The 18,920-nt window shown below is 34.3% G+C and overlaps 1 protein-coding gene across 5 annotated transcripts in view; it reads left to right on the top strand.

Moving 5' to 3' along the window:
• Positions 1-18,920, top strand: part of NBEA (neurobeachin) — a 454,173-nt gene that overhangs the window by 212,673 nt on the left and 222,580 nt on the right. For all 5 annotated transcript variants that reach the window (XM_059493594.1, XM_059493591.1, XM_059493592.1 and 2 more), the window contains 2 exons: positions 8,239-8,303; positions 18,570-18,678. In XM_059493594.1, coding sequence (XP_059349577.1) covers positions 8,239-8,303; positions 18,570-18,678 — 174 coding nt within the window. The remainder of the gene's footprint in view (positions 1-8,238; positions 8,304-18,569; positions 18,679-18,920) is intronic.

Genomic DNA, 18,920 nt, shown 5'->3' on the forward strand with positions numbered 1-18,920 from the left:
AATTAATCACACTCCAAGGAGAGGTGTAAAAACAAATGAACAAAAAATACCCCAAAGATGTGCCTGGCTGGTGTAAATTCAAAGGGAATCCTCAGAGAGGAAATTTGATGGTTGTTTTATCTCTGAGAATAAAGACCCATCAACCAGGCACTGCAGGGATTTCAGAAGACACCAGCACATCTAGATGTACATTCTGCCTCAAAGTATGGCATAGCTCTTCAGTAACTGGCAATTGATCAACGCAGAAACCAAGGAAAAATAAAATTTAAAAAACCAAAATAAAAACAAAAAAAACCCCTTTTTTTCTGGTCCCTGCAGCTGACCAGAAGATGCCTTGAAATGTACAATTCATATAGTAGAAGCACAGTGCACAATTTGTGACACCAAACATACTGTATTCAAGGCTTTCTATAAGAGTTTAAGGAGGAATTGTCTAGCTCTGCTGTGCAAAACCTTTTACTTTTCATTATAGATTTTCCTTTTTTGTAATATTTCTTGTCTGTTTACTCTTGTTGCCAGTATTAGATTCATCTTTAATTGTAGTTCTTGGTCTCCTTCCAGAGGCATTCCTAGAGTTCTCATAGTTTATAATTTTTGTTAAATAAGTGATTGCCCTTTCAGAATAACTCTGATAGCAGAACAGTTACACAAGGGTTTGCTATTGTCTTTTTGACACCAACCACAATAGGAAAGGCTGAAGATAAGTTAAATAATAACTGCTTCCCTTAAATCTAAGGGAAAAAAACCCTGTAACTTAATCTACTTAGGAAATTAAGTTTGATATAACTTCAATGATGAAATTAGGGTTGGTTAAGCAAATTCCTATGAGGATATAATTTTTTAATCTCTCTTTTCTTGATCACAAAACAAGTTGGGTGTTTTAGCTTTGCTTGTGTTTTTGCATTTGTTGTGTGGCATAATCCACTGTCTGTTTTCAAACTATTGCAAATAGGAGACGACTCTGCATATAATATGACTAAAAAAGTCTGAATTAAAATTTGATTTTATAGAGGAGAATGATGCATAGAAACGTGTAAAAATCCAGAAACTTATTGTTTCAATTATCCTTTTTTCCAGGATATCTTTAAAACATTTATCCTAGCAAAGGATCTATCTCCTACACTGCTTCCATCCTGCAGCTTCTTCTCTGCTAACCCCACTTTTGTAAAAGTGCTGATATTTACAAGACTAACTCACAAACACATGTGAAAATTTCTCAGACATTTGTTCCCTGGTTTAGTGGCTCTTTAGCTGAGAGCCTTGTTCAAAAGCCACCAGAGCTACTTAACGAAAAAGATTCAGGATTGAAAAATTGGGGGCACAGAGGAGAAAAGAGAAAACACAACTTGTGTTTTCATGGCAGCAAGCTGTAAATTCAGATCTCTGCATCTAATGGAAACACACTCTTAGGCTACAGTTTTAGTGGTCAGTTTAGGATTCTCTCTGGCCAAGATCACACTTGCAGATGTATTGTAACTTCTCCATGTCTAGCTCCATATTGCTGCTGATCCCTGTCATCAGAATATGTAATGGTGGAAACAGCTACATCAAACTAAAAATTAACTCTGAGTAAAAAAGTTATTTTTAACTGATTATGCTTCAAAGGTAGCCACAATACCAACAGCTTATAGCAGGTTGCAGATCAATGGCTGCACTCTAGGAAACACAGGCTGCTTCTCTAAGAGTCAAGATACAAGAAAGGAATTTTGGCATTTGATGGGAGAAGTTAGAGCAAGAGCAAGAAGTTAAAATAGATGAAAAAAACACACAGATTTTCATATGCTGGACAAAGCACTAGAAAGGTGTATGAAATATTCAGCAATGTTGCTCCAAAATGAGGCTTTGTATCTCCACATTTTACCATAGGCTCAAATTTAATTTCAATAATCACAATCTTTGTAGGTGAAGCGAGTAGTTTCTATAATATCCTCATCCTATTCGGACTACACAAAGGTCTATCAAGAGGAAGGGGGTATTTCTTCTGTTTCCTTATGCAGTATCAAATATGGTACAGCTTAAACACATAATTAGGTTCTAATGTTGATTTTGGGCTCTTCATAATCCACCACATGGCCTATACACAAATAGGTTGTTATACACACTTAGTGTAATTTCCTTAATGAACCCCAGTACAAGCTACAGGAGAAGCCAAAAAAATTTCCCTTTATATGTTTGTTGGTTTTTTTCTCTAAAATTAAGTGGTTTTCTGAGGAGATGGTGTTTTGTGGTTATTTTTTAGACTTTCCCCCCTTTCTCCACCCTTGGCATTTCTTACCTTATTTAAGGAATTCTGGTGAATGATCTGGAAAACTATTTTCCAAAAGATCATAGTTTCAGAATTTTCTTGCATTGTCCATGTGTGGAATGTTTTCCAGCCCAATCTGTCTTCATCTCTTGATCATCTGCTTCTGATAATCTAACTTTCAAATGGAAACCATTAGTATATTCTTTCCTACTTGTTGAGCGATTTTACTTTCTTCATCATTCTGTGAGGTGTTCTTACAGATTCCCATACATTTAGAAAACGAATTCTGTGTTTTGCTTTTAGTAATAAGCAGGATGTTTTCTTTTTTATATTATATCAGAGTTGTCAAGGGACTTCAGGGCCTTTCTTTTGCCTGTCCTTGTGTAGAGTAATTTTGTCAAAAAATATTAAAGAATACACACAAGTGAGATGCTGATCTGAACAACTTCTGGGTTCATGGCAAGAATAAGGAAATTGTAAGAATCAGCCTCTCTGTATTAAATGCGGCAAGTTGTCTTCCCCTGACGTTTCTATAAAGCTGCCCACACAATTGAGAAGGATCTGAGACCTGGAGGAAATACCTACAAAGTCAGAGTGAGTTGGTAGTTCTTGAAGGGTTGAGAAAGGATACTAAGCTCATTACTGGAATCCATCATAAATAATAAATATACCATAGCTTTCAGGGGGCTCACTATAATGGAGACAATATGAGGAGTACTTTTCTGTACATCCAAAAAAATTATTTGTTTTCATTTATTTTGGGAAGAATTAGTTCAAATTAATTACCTATCTCTAACATCAAAGAGTGGTTGTGTAAAAAGTGGACTGGTCTTTAGGATTAATTGCCATACATAGCATACATGTTGTTAATAAAAATTTTAGCATCCCTTACTGAAAAAAAAAAATTCTAGTCAGGAGGTAAGCTCTAGAAGTTATGGAGATACATGTATCCTGTAGTACCTCTCTTCTGTCTGTACTAGAAGATATGCAGAATTTCTACAAGATGCTAAGGGTTACTTTTCTGAATAAATTTGGCCATTTTTCTGGTGTTGTTTGAATAATGTAAATGTTTTTGCAATTGTAGTTTTTGGGTTGTTTTGTTTTTTCTTCCAAGATACCAATGAAATGTTCCTCTGGGAATGTTGACACCATTGTCAAGATAAATTGGCCAATTACCACAGGTGATCAGAAGGGCAATGGGGTCTGTGTGCTACCAAGAAAGCAAAAAATTAATGTATTATTTAAAGTCAAGACAATAGAGGGAAAATGATGCTGCAGTCTTGTGAAACTGTAATCTAAAACTTTCTATTACCATTGTTTTATTAAATTCACATTCGCATAAATAGTGTTATGAAAGTTTTGCATTCTTTTCCTTTCTGGGATTTGGCCAGAGGCCAGGAGCATTCCAATACTTGCAGATTTTCCTTCCAGAAGGATGTCGTCAGTCATTCTGCAGCTTGCTTATTGTGGGAAATAGCCACGTTTAAAATGGACGACCAATTACAAAAGCCTAAAATTGATCCCAAATTTATTGAAATAGTAGACCAAAAATACTTTTTTTATATCCTTTATCAGCAGTATATATGTGAGTATGAGAGAAGTATACAAGCTGTGTTACTGGAATTCTTAGATTTGATTCTCATTCCAAACAATAATGCAAGGTTTTCAGACTCCAATATCTTTAGGTAAATTCTTCTAGGACTGGAAGGGACAAATCTATGGTCTTAAAAACAGTGTAATCATCTCAAAAATTTATGAGACAGTGTCTTGAAATCAGTTTTCCTGTTTTTACCTGCTTTTTCCTTCTTTTACCTGCTTTTAATGGACACAATTTTCTGCCATATAAAAACCACAAAACATTTCATACATCATGTAACATTTCTTTTGAATATTTCCTCCTAAATGAAGTAAAGCAAGTTATTGGTGATTTTTGGATAGAAAGTTAATGGTGATTTTAGGAGGTAACTCCACGTCATGGAGTTCAAACCCGAGCTAAATTACATGCATGTTGTGAATTGCAAACACATTTTTATAGTTTCCATTTCCTTCTCCAGATGAAAGCTTGCACCTGTTCAGCTCCATATATGATTTTCAACCAAATATATTCAAGGGTCTAGAAAGAAGAAAGTTGATATAATAGAATTCAGTCTGTCTCAATAAGTTTTAATTACGCTGCAGTGATCAAAGAATTGAGGTGTCAACTGAGTTATGATTGTCTTAGATTAGAAAATTCACTAAATGTTCAGTATGACAAAAACAAATTAGCCTCAGTTATATTTAAGGCATGGAGAAAAGAGAAGTCCAATGAAGATAGAATTGATTTACACAGTAGCACCTGTAGTTCAAGGAGAATTGTAGGATGATTACTACACCAGGTATCTCTCTATTTCAGTAACTGCACTGCTTTGAGAAACTTGAAATTTTTGATACAAATTTAAACTTCCTTGCAGAAAGTGGAAAGGGTGAGAGAACTCTGAGAATCACAGTTCCTTTTTTAATAACTATACTACATTATCACAAGAGTTTTTAAAGACATGTTCTAGACATCATGAATAAAAATTTAAAAATTGTAAGCAAAAGATTATTTGGAAAGAAATATAATATAAACTAAGAAGAAGTTCTTAACATGCCGAGTCTAGTTTTTCCTTTTTGACCCCTCCATTACTTTTTTCCAAAGCAAATTTTCCATTATCAATTTAACATGCCTTGACTGTTTTTTTCCTTTTTTTCTTTCTTTCCTTTTTTTTTAATGTGTACTGGAGATTTGAGAATTTTAAAGAGATAAAACTTGGAAAATACACTCAAAAATAAAAATTCTAATGATATCAGAGAGTAAATGAATGTGCATCATGTTTTATTAAAAAAACCCCTGAATTTCAAGCAATATCTGTACTGTGGTATTCATCTCCTGTCCTCTGCATGAAACAGTTTCATAACAGCTTTCAGTCTGAACTTTCTTTCAAGGAGATGGTACTGAGGCATTCTTTACGCATTGGCACTTTTCAAACAATGACAGAATACATTAGGAGAAGAAGTTAAGGAATGTGGTGATTTCCGTTATCCATTATCCTAATTATTTAGTACATTTTTTATTAATAGAATTTAATAGAATTTTGTCTAACATAAATTATTTACAACAAAGCTATACTGGAAGTAATTGAACTGAATGTCTAAAGTCTTGATATTTGGTAATTATGTAAGAAAACAGTTTTTAAATTTATTTATCACAAAAGTTAAAAACCAAATTTTTGTTCTATTTTTAGTACAAAGAAGTGGTGTCATTCTTGAACACTGTCAGTGTTAGCCCTGAGTCTTCCACACCCCACCTTGTTGAGTCATCCCCACAGCCCTACCAAGCAGGAGCCCCAAGAGAAGAGATCCATGCATTCCTGCATAGAAGTAGCTGTCTCATACATGATTTTGTCAAAGGCTTCTGTTATTTCAGCACCTAATTGCTACCATCATTTTTGAGGCAGAGAAAAGGCTTCAAGCTCTTGCTCTAAGGCTCAGAAGATTCATGATACACCAAAACCACATGAGATGTAGTGTAGTCATTCCAGCACTTAGCTGCTAATAACCAAATGACTATGCTGTGGTTCCATTTGGCTGTAGCATAAATCTTCCAACTACTGTTCCTGCATCCATTTCATTTGGTGTTTGTTTTTCAGTTTTTTGCATTTCAGGGTTGAGAAAGATTCCTTTGGAATCTGAGAGAATATAAACAAAACTGCTCCACATCTCAATCCAGTTCTTAAAAGACATACGGTGACATGAGTGGCCATTGCAAAGGCAAATGTAATGCTGGCGTTGAAAAATATTTTCAATGCATCTTTTAAAAACAAAATGGAAGAAAAGAAAACCATGTACTCTTCACATATATGGGTAATGCCTCTGGATAGTGAATCTGTTTGTTAAATTATGCTTAAATGTGAAACAAAATTGTGGCAGTAATGATTATTTGTGGATTAATAGAGGGTTGAGAGTCTTGAATAAATCTTGTCATAGCTACTTTGTAGTGAAACAATGCATGAACCATGAATACTAATTTCTTTCTAGGTTCTGCATCATTATGTTTTTCACTAGTTTTGGGTAGATTGTTCAGCAAGTATCAAACATTTTTATCATGAATAATTACTTCATATAAATCTATCAGATTTTCCACCTATGGAAATATAAGAAGTGTTTTGTTACTTCCATCTTCTTAGTGGCTTTTTAGACAATTTAAGATATTTCTCATAAAATCCAGTTAGCCATTTTGGATGTCCTGCAGAATTGGAGACTGAGCAGGAAGATCTGGCAAAATACTTGCAAGAATTTCTTGGGCTTTTTCAGACACAGGAAGACCCTCTGTTACCTTTTAAAAATTTAATTAGCATACTTTCTTTGATCTGTCTTAGGAAGCCTTTATGCCTTTCTCTTCTCTTCTCTCTTTTCAACTTCTTTCTTGACTGCAAAGTCATGGCAGCTGTGGTGCAGAAAAGCATCTCAAAAGAAATGCTGATAGTAGTTTGTATAGTGTACAGTAAAAGGCTCTGATAAAAAAAAAAAATGCTACACTTTGAATAACATCTCTAACCCAGACCTTTTGTTTCCTAAAGTGTCTCAAGGTGCCTGCGTTTAGGTAATTGAATTCTTTCATTCTTAGCTTCTCAGAGTGATTTTCTACTCTACACAGATGATTTAAGTGATATTGTTATCTTCAGTTACTAGAGATGAAAAATAACAAAATAAGCATCACTGAAGAAAGGACCTGTTACAATGGTTTTCTAGCTCACAAGCTAGAGCTTGGGTGCTGATACTGTCTTCCCTAACCAGGAGTTACCTGCTCAGCCACAGGTCAAGAGAATGTTCATTATTTGGGTATTTTAGTAACTTGTCTTTTATAAAACCAATCATGAGTATTAGATTGTTGTTGCTGGGATTTTTTTAAGATGCATGACTTGGCCATATCTGTAAATTTGTATAATTAGTTAGAAGCACTTTGATGATTAGTGACTAGATTTCACAGCTCTTCTTTGAGAAAATTTCCTTCATGTATGGAAAGCCATCTTTTTTTCACCCATATTAGGAAACAAGAATTGTGAATTTCTGCCTTTTTACTCTTGGAAAAAAAAAAATGTAATCTATTAAAGGAATAGTTCTGTAACTGTAACCATCTACCCATTGACAACATGTGGTCTTAGTCTAGGAACTCTCTCTGTAATCCAGCTAATGTACTTTGTTTTGTTTTCATTATGATGCAGAGGAAATTTTTATTGCTTTTAAAGAATTTTTTAAGGATTTATCGCAAAAGAAAGTAATCTTTACTTGTTAGAGATCAATTCTTTTTCATCTCAAGTATCAGAATTCTTGATGTGATAGAAGCAGTGGGTTGTATGACAAAAGCTATTTGTGATGCTTTGGGAAACTTCTCTTTAACTTAGTGGCATATGAAGTAAAATCCTGTTACATTTAATATCAGGTGGTTTATTTATAAGTTTGAAATTTCATCTTGAAAATCCATGGTAACCGTAAATCAATTTTAAAAAATAGTTTGTTATCATAGACTGGTTTTGTTTTCACTTATAATCAGAAAGAAGCAAAAATTGAACTCCTTGAGGGTGAATTTTATACAGATTGTTGCCTGTCCTTTATAATAAAATGTGCAAGGTGTAGCAGTGAAGACACATGAAGAAGGTACTTTGTTGCATGAATGTTCATTGGGCGACTGCATGAACTGAAGAAACGAGATGTGTTTTCTTGTTCTCTAGACAAGGAAACTAAAGCTTGCTTAAGGGTGAAAAAGAAGACACAACCACCTAAAATTTATTTGAAAATCTGAATGAATTACAGTTTTTTAAATGATCAGTTAATTCTTTTGATGGGGGGGGAGTGTTGGGGGGAATTAAGAAGTTCTGCCTAAATTCAATCTCCTTAGGAAGTCAACAGGGTCAGCTTCAAAAATGTGGTTTAAAATCCTTGGGTTTTGATCATTTTATGTTTTATCTTCTTAGGAATGGCAAAATTCTATTCAGAAGAATGCAGGACTTGCATTTATTGAGCTCATCAATGAAGGAAGGTAATGAATTTTAAAGCTTTTGAACAAATAGTCATTTTGCATTTATTCCATTGGGTGATATACTTCCTCACCATCTGTTCCAAAAAGATTGTGAAACGGCCATGCTAATTAAGAGATTTATTATATAGATACTTTATATAGTAAATATTTAATTTATAAGTGTGTAAATTTTGAAACTATTGTTTATTGACAGAAGGAAATAGAATTCCCTTGAACCATATATAAGTTTAGGGTTATTTGAGAATTGAACCACCATTCTCCAGAGCAGCAAGGTTGTTTTACCCAGACAGTCCAGGGAGCCCAATCTGTAAAACCATCTGCTGCTCCATCTGTTTTAGGAGCACAGCATTAATTTTACAGACATACTTCTCTATAGTATAATTTCATTATTATTTTATCTAGAATTTACAGACAATTTGAGTCATGCAAACCACACATGACAATACATTTATATGAGCTTCCTTGATTTTGAATTTTTTTATTAAATTTTTTAATCAACCCTCAAGTAATTTTAATTCTATGAGTTCTACTCTGTGCATTGTTTCTCACTACTTCCAGCCACCAAGCTGGGAAGCAAAGGGAGACTTTCTGGCCCTTCTGGTATGAGAGTATACGCAAGACAAACAAAACCTCTTAGGCAATGGGTCTGATTTGTATTAGCCAATACAGTAAATCCATTTGAATCTATGCATTTTGTTATGTGCAGCTAAAAAAAAAGAAATAGCAATACACCTGTTGAAGGGATCTTGTCATTTTATGTGTGATTTCTTTTTTTTCACCAATGATATCTAGTTATTAAAGTGAAGTATCAAGTCTTGTCTTTATTGTAGGATATTTTTTGTCTAGCTGATATTTTGGTGGTTAAATCATGCCTTTATTTGAAATATAATTTAGAAAACATCAGAGTATAGAAATATAGGAGTATGAGTACTAAAAAAAAAAAAAAGTGTGTTATTACCCAGAATTTGGCTGGTGCAAATTCTTTTGGATTGCCTGTGCACAGGGAAGTTATAGTGCTATATAGCAGTAGGAAACATAAGTCCCTCCATTGGAAATTCTTCTTGCTGTGAAAGGCAAATATGAGTTTTTACACCATAATAGGACTCACCTGAGTGGGTCATGTACTGCACATTGGACAAGAAATTGTAACTGGCAACAGACTAAGTAATTATAGTAAGCTTGTGTTCTTAGATAGTTATATGCAATACAATTTGGACCTTTTTTATTTTCTCAGCCAGGATATTGAGGTCAGATATTATTATGCTCACTATTGATAAAATGAACATTCTGAGCAAATCCTATATCTACATATTTTTAGCGGTCAGATTTTAAGATGCAAGTGGACCTTCTAATCCCCTCTAACAATTACTTTTCAAAAATAAGAATCATTTAAGGACCATTTCTTAAATCCAGTCATAGGAATGTCTACTCAAACTTCCCTTGGGCACATGTTCCTCCCTATACTTTTCTCAGAAAGGTGTTTTAGAATAAGTACGTGTGTGTTACTGAAATGCTCTTCTTTGCAATCAGCCTGTTTGTTTTTAATTTACCCTTTTGGGGAAAAAGATAACAATCCTTTAACTGAAAATTGTTATAAATATTTATTCTGCTTAATAGCTAAACTTGTGAATGCAATTCATCAATCATAGCTAGAGAATGCAATTGTGCAGTTGTCAACAATTAACAGGACATAAACAGTTGATGAATGTGCAGCTGAATTAAAGTGCTCCCTAGGATAACCTGAAATTATAAACTGGATCATTTAAAGGAATCTAACAAAGGATCTTTATAATTAAAACAAAGCAGGGTTAATGGGATGTAAAATTGCATATAATCGCTGTGCAATAATGATTGAATTTTAAATTATTAAAAGCAAAATGAAGTCTAAGAATATTTTGAAGGACTTTCTGGATAAGATTTTGAGATACCTGGGAAATAAATCAAAAGTTTTGAGCAAAATCTTTCTTTTGAATATGGATGAAAATATTTAGATGTAATGCAGAAGTCCGTAGTTTTAATATCTTCAGCTAGACATCTATATTTTAATATATGTATGCTATAACGTGATTTTCTGAGTACCTAACTCTTGTTATTTCTTCTTGAAATAATTTAAGTGCCTTTAGGATTTTTGAATGTATTAGAAATGTTCTTAAACAAAATATTTCAGTATAGATATAGTTTAAATAATTACAACTATATTCCTGTTACTTTAACAAGCTGCATTTTCATTTTAAATTGGTTGATTTACTCTGTTTCTGGGTTTTTTTGGTATAGATAGTGTTTTTTTAGGAAGATCAGAATAACATGTAGTTTTGGAATTCAATATAGAAACACTGATACAGCTTTCTGAAAATAGGACTGTTGAACAGCTTTTAGTGTAACAAGAGATCTGACTACAGATTTAAATTAATTCTTTCAAGGTATGTATTACACCTGAAAGATTTAGTGACATCCTGGTTATGATCTTGAACTTTATGCTTCTATGTAATCAGTCTCCTGCTATGAATGTGTGATGTTGAGGTTATCACACATGTCAAGAGCTTCACTGACAGCAGTCCAATTAGGATTTCAGATTTACATTGGGGTGTACACATAAGCAGGCTTCATAATTTTAGAGCTGGATGTATCTGCAATGTTGGCTGTGAAAGGAGACATGAAAAGACTTCTTTAGGAATGATATGTGAGGGAGACAACGGCCCACATTTAAGTGAAGTAGTGATGGATGAGGTCAAGAGAAAATGGCTGCTCACCGACAAAAATGAGAGATAAGAGCACCCACCTCAAGTAAATATGTATACAAACGCATATGTCTTGGGCAACTCGGAGTAGACATTACTCCACATGCAATCACAAAACTATGACATCATTGGAAGGAATGACTAAGATTTGGTGGGATAAGATAAATAATCATTTATCTTGACACTGGAAAGATCCCACAATATTCATGCACCAGTTAGAACTCTACATTCTGAAGTGATGGACAACTAAATAGATAAAAGACTTACTACTTAAACATGGTCCAAAGTTTGTGGTTAATTGGTTGTACCTCTAGCTTAACATTTTTGACAAGCATAGTATCTCAGGGATCTATCCTGCCTAACAGATGGATTTTATAGATCATGATCTGTTCATCTTTCAGAGCTGAATTACTATCCTCATCATCCATTTCATTCCCCCATTGTGCTTTCTCAACACTCACCTCTTTAAAGAGATGATCTTTTTCCTTTCATTTAAATATTTTCCTTTACTTTTTAGATAATGTCTTCATTTAAAATAAAGGTAGTCTAATTCTAATATAAATTTAAGGCAACATGAGCCTATATTTAATCTCAGATTTAAAATTGTAAACTTTGTTCCTGTAATTCCATCTCTGTACCTAAGTGTGCTTTCTACCTTTAGCCACGAAAATATATATTTTAGCATATCCACCTACATGGACCTCTGAGCATACTTAAAATTCACAAGAAGCCATTTTCTTTTAAACCTTGTTTTGTTGAAATATTTTGAAAAAAATAACAAGGTGTTTATATAGTCTGGAAATCAGTGTTTCTTTACATTTTGATGAATTGCTGATTCAGTCCTGGAAGGAGGTTCATAAAGACTTATGTTCTTTCCTTGTTACCTCAACTGGAATTATGGGGTATCTACATCAAATTTTCTTTTGGACATCCTCTGTTGCCATTTGGCAATTCTGATATGTTTCGTTTGTGGTAAATTAGTTCACAGCCATTATTCGCTCTCCGCAACACCTAAATGTTCAGGCATAAGTTAAAAGATATATCTATAGTGCCACTTGCCATATTTGATTTCTGATATGCATCTGCATTTTGGGTCTCTTAATAGCTCTCAAAGAACTGATTTAGTAGTAGGGTCCAAAATGGATGCTGTTCCTTGTTTCTGCTTTGATTATGATCTTGATTACAGGACAGAATGGGAACCTGAATCATCTAAGAAGGCAAGATATTGGGTCATCAGACCATATGAAGTTCAGGGCTACCACATGCAAAGGATTCTGGTCTGATGTGCAAAATCCAATATATGCAAACACAGTCAGAAATTAACACTGGGGAAGCAGTAGGTTAGAAACCATAAATAAGAGCAAAGGTGTTTGATTATTCTGTCTTTGACAGATATTACCAAATTCTACTGCTTTATTGTCATCTTCACCAAGTGTAATTTTTGATTAGAGGAATCCTTTATTAGCTGGATTCCTTTAGTAGAGGATCCCTGTCATAGATACTTCTGTAAAAGTGGGCACTGAATGTCTGTATTTCTGCTCCAGCTAAAGTGTGAGCTTGTGTTTAGATGTGCTTGTTCATATCTTGTTTTCCTTACTACAGCTGTCCTTGTCCTGGCTCCAGACAAGTAGTTTGTGTTAGACAAAGTGTACATTGTTATGGTAACCATCTGTGTGCTTGTGGGGTCAGTACACCTACAGTTCTTAGATCTATTAGAGGTTTTGAGGTATCCTTTCCCTTTCTAGCATTGCCTGATCAGGTCTCATCTGAAAGTGGAGGCTGATCCTGACATAAAGGCCATCTCAGCTGCGACTGCTGGTCGTGCATGTTTACTGGGTAGTCACTATTACAAAGAGACAGATTCCTCTTGATTTAGAAAATTCTTCTGCAAAATAGCAAGTCTTTATGGGAGTGGAACAGATTCTTTGTAGTCATCTCTGAGTTTTATTGAATCTGTTACAGCTTCTGAGACATTTCTGAAACAATTATAGTTACTCTCCATGAAATTTTTCTTGTCAGTGTGCTTATGTTGTAGTTGAATAGCCAGTGTTTGCATGCTATAATTTCAAACTCTTCCCTGGGGTACTCTTCATCATTTCTGTCTTGCAAGAAATGAGACCTCTGTGTTAGACATTACTTTTCAAAGTTTACAGGAATTTGCTTTCAAAGATTCATAGCAGTACTGCATCTTGTGGAACTTCAAACTCTTCAAGTTAGACTAGTTTATGAACCATCCTATTGCAGATACCCAGTGCAATGATAGGTTTCATTTCTTATGAATGCCATTAAGAGTAATAATTGTCAAAACAACTGTTTAATAAAAACATGGCCCACTTCCAGGCTGTGTTTTTTGGTTTTGTTTTTTTGTTTTAAATAAAGCTACGGGCATATGATGAAAGTAAGTCAGAGAAACATCTGTTTCCCTGGACATGTGAGTTGGCAGAACTTCAGGAATGAATAGAGGAAGCAAGACCTTAACTAAATTATAACAAATGTTCATTTGGTAATCTTTTTTTTTTAAATTGTTGTTTGGGAATGATCTGGGTTTTTTAGTTTGTTTCAAATAAAGGGAAGGCTGGATAACATAGGCTCAATTCTTTTGTCTAGCAGCATAAAAGCTATGAGTGCTCTCTCTCTCTGTGAGATTATTATTAGGAGCAAATGACTGCAGGATAACAAAGCCAGGTTAGGATAGTGAGACAAGAATTTTTATCCTTCAGTTCTAATAGGCGTACAAATAACCCCTCAATCCACAGTTAAATGCATTGCAAGCATTTTATATTTTTTACAGGTTTCTAATACAGTTTGTGTATAGTCTTATCACTATGTTTATTTTCAAAATTCTAAGAAAGTTCTCCCAGGCACTGGCTATTTATCTGAATGACTTCATAGAATGTGGTATTTCACAATCCAACCTTTTTAAATTCTATTATCTGTAAAACAGGGGCTTCTGATTGGTTGAACATATTTTTCACAACTTCCTTGAACCTATAAGCACTCTGGAATTCTAAAGTAACTTTGCTGAGGACAGAATTCTAGAAAGCTACATAGATGGATTTAAAATAACTTCTTACTTACTCCCAAACAGTATTTAAAAATAATTCGTATTTATGAATAGTCATGCCCTGAAACTTGCTCTCAGTCTGGTCTTGCCCATAAATCTGAAATTTTTTCATTTTTTAGGTTAAGGAAACCCCTCCATTTATTCCTGCAGATACTTGAGCCTTGTCATGCTTATTATGAAGTACCAGCCTATTTTATTAGAGTTTTTCTCCCATATCTTCAGCTGAAAACTCCACAGTTGTCTGAACAGAAAGATCATTTCTCTGTAGAAGGATTTGAGGCACAAGTGATTTTTGGACTGTATAGTTGGTGGATTTCCTACTGAAATTCTTTTGATTCAATCTAAAACCCAGGCAAACCTGTTTCCTAGTAAAGGAACTTTAACTGTGGTTTGTAAATTTGTAGGCATTAGTATAAACCAAGCTTGTCTGGGTGAAGAGAAACCTTAAGTTAGGTTGTGTTTAGTCCCTACCTTATGCAGTAAGGATTGCCACACAAAGAGGAGATAAGATTTGTTGCTTGTCATCAGTCTTGGTTCAGATCAGCGCATCCGGCAAGCACAGTTGTCGTCAATAACTGGTAGGAGTTCCAATGGTGCAACTGAAGAAATGGTCACACACAGGACAAAGCCAAATCTTTTTCAAGGTCAATTTTTTGCTTTTTTTACCCAAGGCTTTTTTTTTTTTTTTTTTTTTTTTTTTTTTGGGTAAATCATGAATTGCTGGAAGTGAGAATAAAAATTACAGCCAGCCTGTGGTGAATCCTTAGCCCTTTGGAAGTGCTACTTATGTGGAAATGTATAAGTATGACCAGAAAGCCTGATTCCTCACTGTCTCAACATTAATGTAGCTTCTAGGTCTGATGAGGGTGATGGATGGGAGGATTTACAAGCATTGATAAGAACCGTGGGTATAACTCAATCACCATGATAAGGAGATCTCACTAAAGAACACAGGGTTTTTGTAAAGGAGAGTCAAAATTGGAAAGCTCTCAAATTTTAGATCACCCCTTTGTATAGCAATTTTACATCCATTCTTGTGCCTTAAGGTGCTTCTCAGTGGGATGGTCACTCAAGTACAGGATGATGGTCAGGGGAAGATACAGATAATAGACTTTTCCCCAGAAAGAGAATGCTTTGTAAAAAACTGTGGATGGGAAACTAGGAGGTCAAAGACCAATCTGTCACTGAAATTTTCTTGTACAAAATCGCAGAATAAGGAAAATAAAATTACAGAATTGTATCAGAAAGGGTATTTCCATTGAAATAATGCAGCATTCATGTTACTATATAAATAGTGACTAGAATTTGTCCAGAATGCTGCAGGCAGTTTTGGATATGCATTTGCAGAAAAGGCAAAATCAAATTATGATATTAGTAAAACTTATCTACTGTTTTGTCATCCAAGAAAAATCAGAGATCTGGTTTACTTAAGAATTGTAATACATAGACTACCAGAAGATCATCAGAAGGAAGGATTGTGTAAAACTAAGGGCAAGGTTTATGTAAAATGAGACAGTTAAGACTGCTGATGGATACATTTAGATTGGAGAGGAAAAGGGTTTTAAGCTTCAGAGAAATTTCCAAAGCTGTGTGGGAGGCAAGTAACTCAATCACATTTTCATATAATGAAAACACATTTCAAGAACTAGATTTAATGAAAATGCCTTTCATAAGCTAAAGGCAGTTTGTGAAAGATTTTAAATGATGTGGTTGCCTGTTGCTATGAAGGAGTGAATTTGCTGACCTAGAGATCTGTGTTCTTTTCTCTTACTCTTAGTGTGGGAAGGGAGATTTTAATTTTTTTTTAATGTACTGGAATTCTTTGTTACTACTGAGGGTAAGATTTCTCCAGATTTGGGGTTCTTTCTGAGTAATTTTGCTTTTATTTCCTTTGAGAAACAAAAAGAACTTGTAGGCACTTTTTCTCAAGCCAAAAAGTTGGAGGTTTCTTCTTCTTTTAGCAGTCTTATGCCATGAATGTGATTGAATTATTCAGGATATAGATAACTTGGTTAGTATTCAAAGGATGACAACATTATCATGCTTGTTCATCATGTATAAAGCAGTTAAGACAGTGCACTGAGTGCCGTGTCTACATGGATCTGAGATTCAGGGTTAGCTGTCTCTGCTATAATCCAGTGAAGAGTTTTACCATCTTTTACTTAGTAGGAATGTTGAGAATACATAGTAGCTTTCAGTTAAAATTAAAAATCAATACCAGGAATTATTTTTTAATGGAGTGTTTAAAGTTCAAAAAGTAAGTTTTCTTTAACAAGTAGAGCAAGCACAGAAACATGTACCTTTGCAAAAACCTTTGTAAGACGTTGCTTCTGCAACCTTGTAGTTGCTGCCTCTCAGTGATGACATATTTAACTGCTTTAATTTATTATGCTTCTGTGTTCAGCCCTGCATTCTTGCACTTGCAAATCAAAACATCCAGGTCAAGGCTTATTTTGTAGCCACACAAGATTTTTAAATGACTGCTTGGATTTTCACCCTTCCTGTTTAAAAGTCCTTCTGTCAAGTGATTTTAGGACTAGCATGATTATTAATGGCCTTCTAGATGGAAAAACATTGTTTACTTAGTCTTAGAAGTTCTACCACAGTTCTACTGTGAACCACAGTATGTCACTTATTACCACACATTGATACCATATTATTTAATTGATGATACACTGCTAAGAGGCTATGGCCTCGCTTTTGTGATAATCCTTATTTGTTAATGATCATGCAAATAGTTTTTCATCTTTTTCTTGAAAAAGTCACAATCAGTGAGAGATATGTAAGAGTGCATGAAGTAACTGGCAAGACAGTTGAAATAATAATGAGATATCCCAGATTGCACAGGATTGTGTCCAGACAACTTTTGAATTTCTCCAGGACAGGAGACTCCACAAACTTTTGGGCACCCTGTTGCAGTGCTATGTCACCCACAAAGTAAAGACATTTTTCCTCATATTCAGCTCAAGCTTCCTGTGATCCCCTTTGTGCCCACTGCCCCTTGTCTTGTGGCTGGGCACAAGGAAGGATCTGTCCTCATCTTCCTGACATCCACTAATGTTCGTTCCTAATCCACATCTGAAGACAGTCCTACACTTAAATATGTACACTTAGCAGTAATAAAATACTGAAACATATCTTCCAGCCGGGTAGATTAAAAAAAAAGGCTAAATTTTGAAAACTGCAGGGTAGGCAACTTTGATCTTTCAGCTTATAATTGGCAAAAAACTTTCTGTTTTAAAAATAGCAAAGGGTTAGATATAATAAAAAGGGTTATTAGACATGAGTATCCACTGTGAAACCTTGATCCAAATTTTTTTATCTTTGTCTCTAAAACAGAGGCCCAAATATTTATGGTTTCCCTTGCCATGTACACATATTGAATAGTAGCTCAGGGTTAGTGATTTCCTTTCTTCACAGACAGTAGAACAATGGAGGCAAGAAAAGAGTTCAGATCTTTCCAGCTTACAGTTTTAGGGTCTAGTAATCATGACTTCGATTTCTAATAATAACAAATTCTACTTCTAACATGAAACACCAAATTAGGGTTGAATTTACTAGGTATTTCACAGCCTTAATATAAGAAACTTTGATATTCTTTCCCTGATGCTGCAAGATGGAAAATCCCAGACCATGTTCCACTTCCACAGAAAAGGAATGGATTTCCTGATCCTAAACAGACCTGTCAGATCATTGCATGCTGAAAGACATTTATTCTCTGCCGATAAGAAGAGCAGAGTAATTTTTAATATAATAGCCAACCCTAGATATAGGATAAAGGGACAAGAAAGCAGTTGGTACCATTATTGCTGCCCAAAAACACAAGGGCATTTTCAACCCAGTGTTGTTTATGCAATTTTGTTATGCATCTTATGGTATTTTGTGGTCTTTAGGAAAGTCTAAATTAATGTGGCTGCCTGGCATCCTCAATCCACTCTTAATCTGTTTTTTTCTTCTTTTTCTGATATTTTGAAAACATGGAAAAGTGAGGTACTTTTCACAGTAGTATTTGAAGAAATATGTGAGAGATATTGATATTACTTTTCAATTTTAATAGAATTTTAAATCTTCAATAATGACTTTTTAAGACTGATATTGAAATACCTCTATTTAATGTTTTTAATGGTATAAATAAGAGTTTAAGCAATTTTCTAGATTTTTTTAAATGACAGTGCAGTATTCATATTGAGACTGCTGTCAAAAATATACTCAAAATATATTCTTCCATAAAGTACTTTTTCCTTCAATAATAAATAGAAAACTTTTTTTTTTATTTAATGTGATTTATTTGTGCTTTCATAATGCAGAAAATTTAGATAAATTTATTTTTTTTATTTCAACTAATTGGAAAATTTAATTACAGAAGTTTCATTGATTTTTTTTTCCATTGTAAGTAAATCTGCTGAAATAGTTTATTTGAAGTACATCAAATAAAAAGACTGATTCTGATTTTTCCTATTTCAGATTATTGTGCCATGCAATGAAAGACCATATAGTGCGTGTCGCAAATGAAGCAGAATTTATTTTAAACCGACAAAGAGCTGAAGATGTCCACAAGCATGCTGAGTTTGAGGTAAGCCTGAGAGCTGGTGCGGTGCTGATCCTCTGTTTTCACTCAGTTGACGCCTTGACTGTAACTCCCTGCAATAAAGATTTTATTTTTTTCTTCCAAGGAAGAAATTTACATTGAAAGCATTTCAAAACTGGTTTTTAAAAGCTTTGGTAAATGTCAAGCACAAGGAATGGGTTTAATTTCTCATCTTGTCACTGAAATTCATAAAAGCATTTACAGCTTGAAGAAATGCCTTAATCAGA

Source organism: Ammospiza nelsoni, chromosome 2 (assembly GCF_027579445.1).
Source record: "Ammospiza nelsoni isolate bAmmNel1 chromosome 2, bAmmNel1.pri, whole genome shotgun sequence".
NCBI lineage: Eukaryota > Metazoa > Chordata > Aves > Passeriformes > Passerellidae > Ammospiza > Ammospiza nelsoni.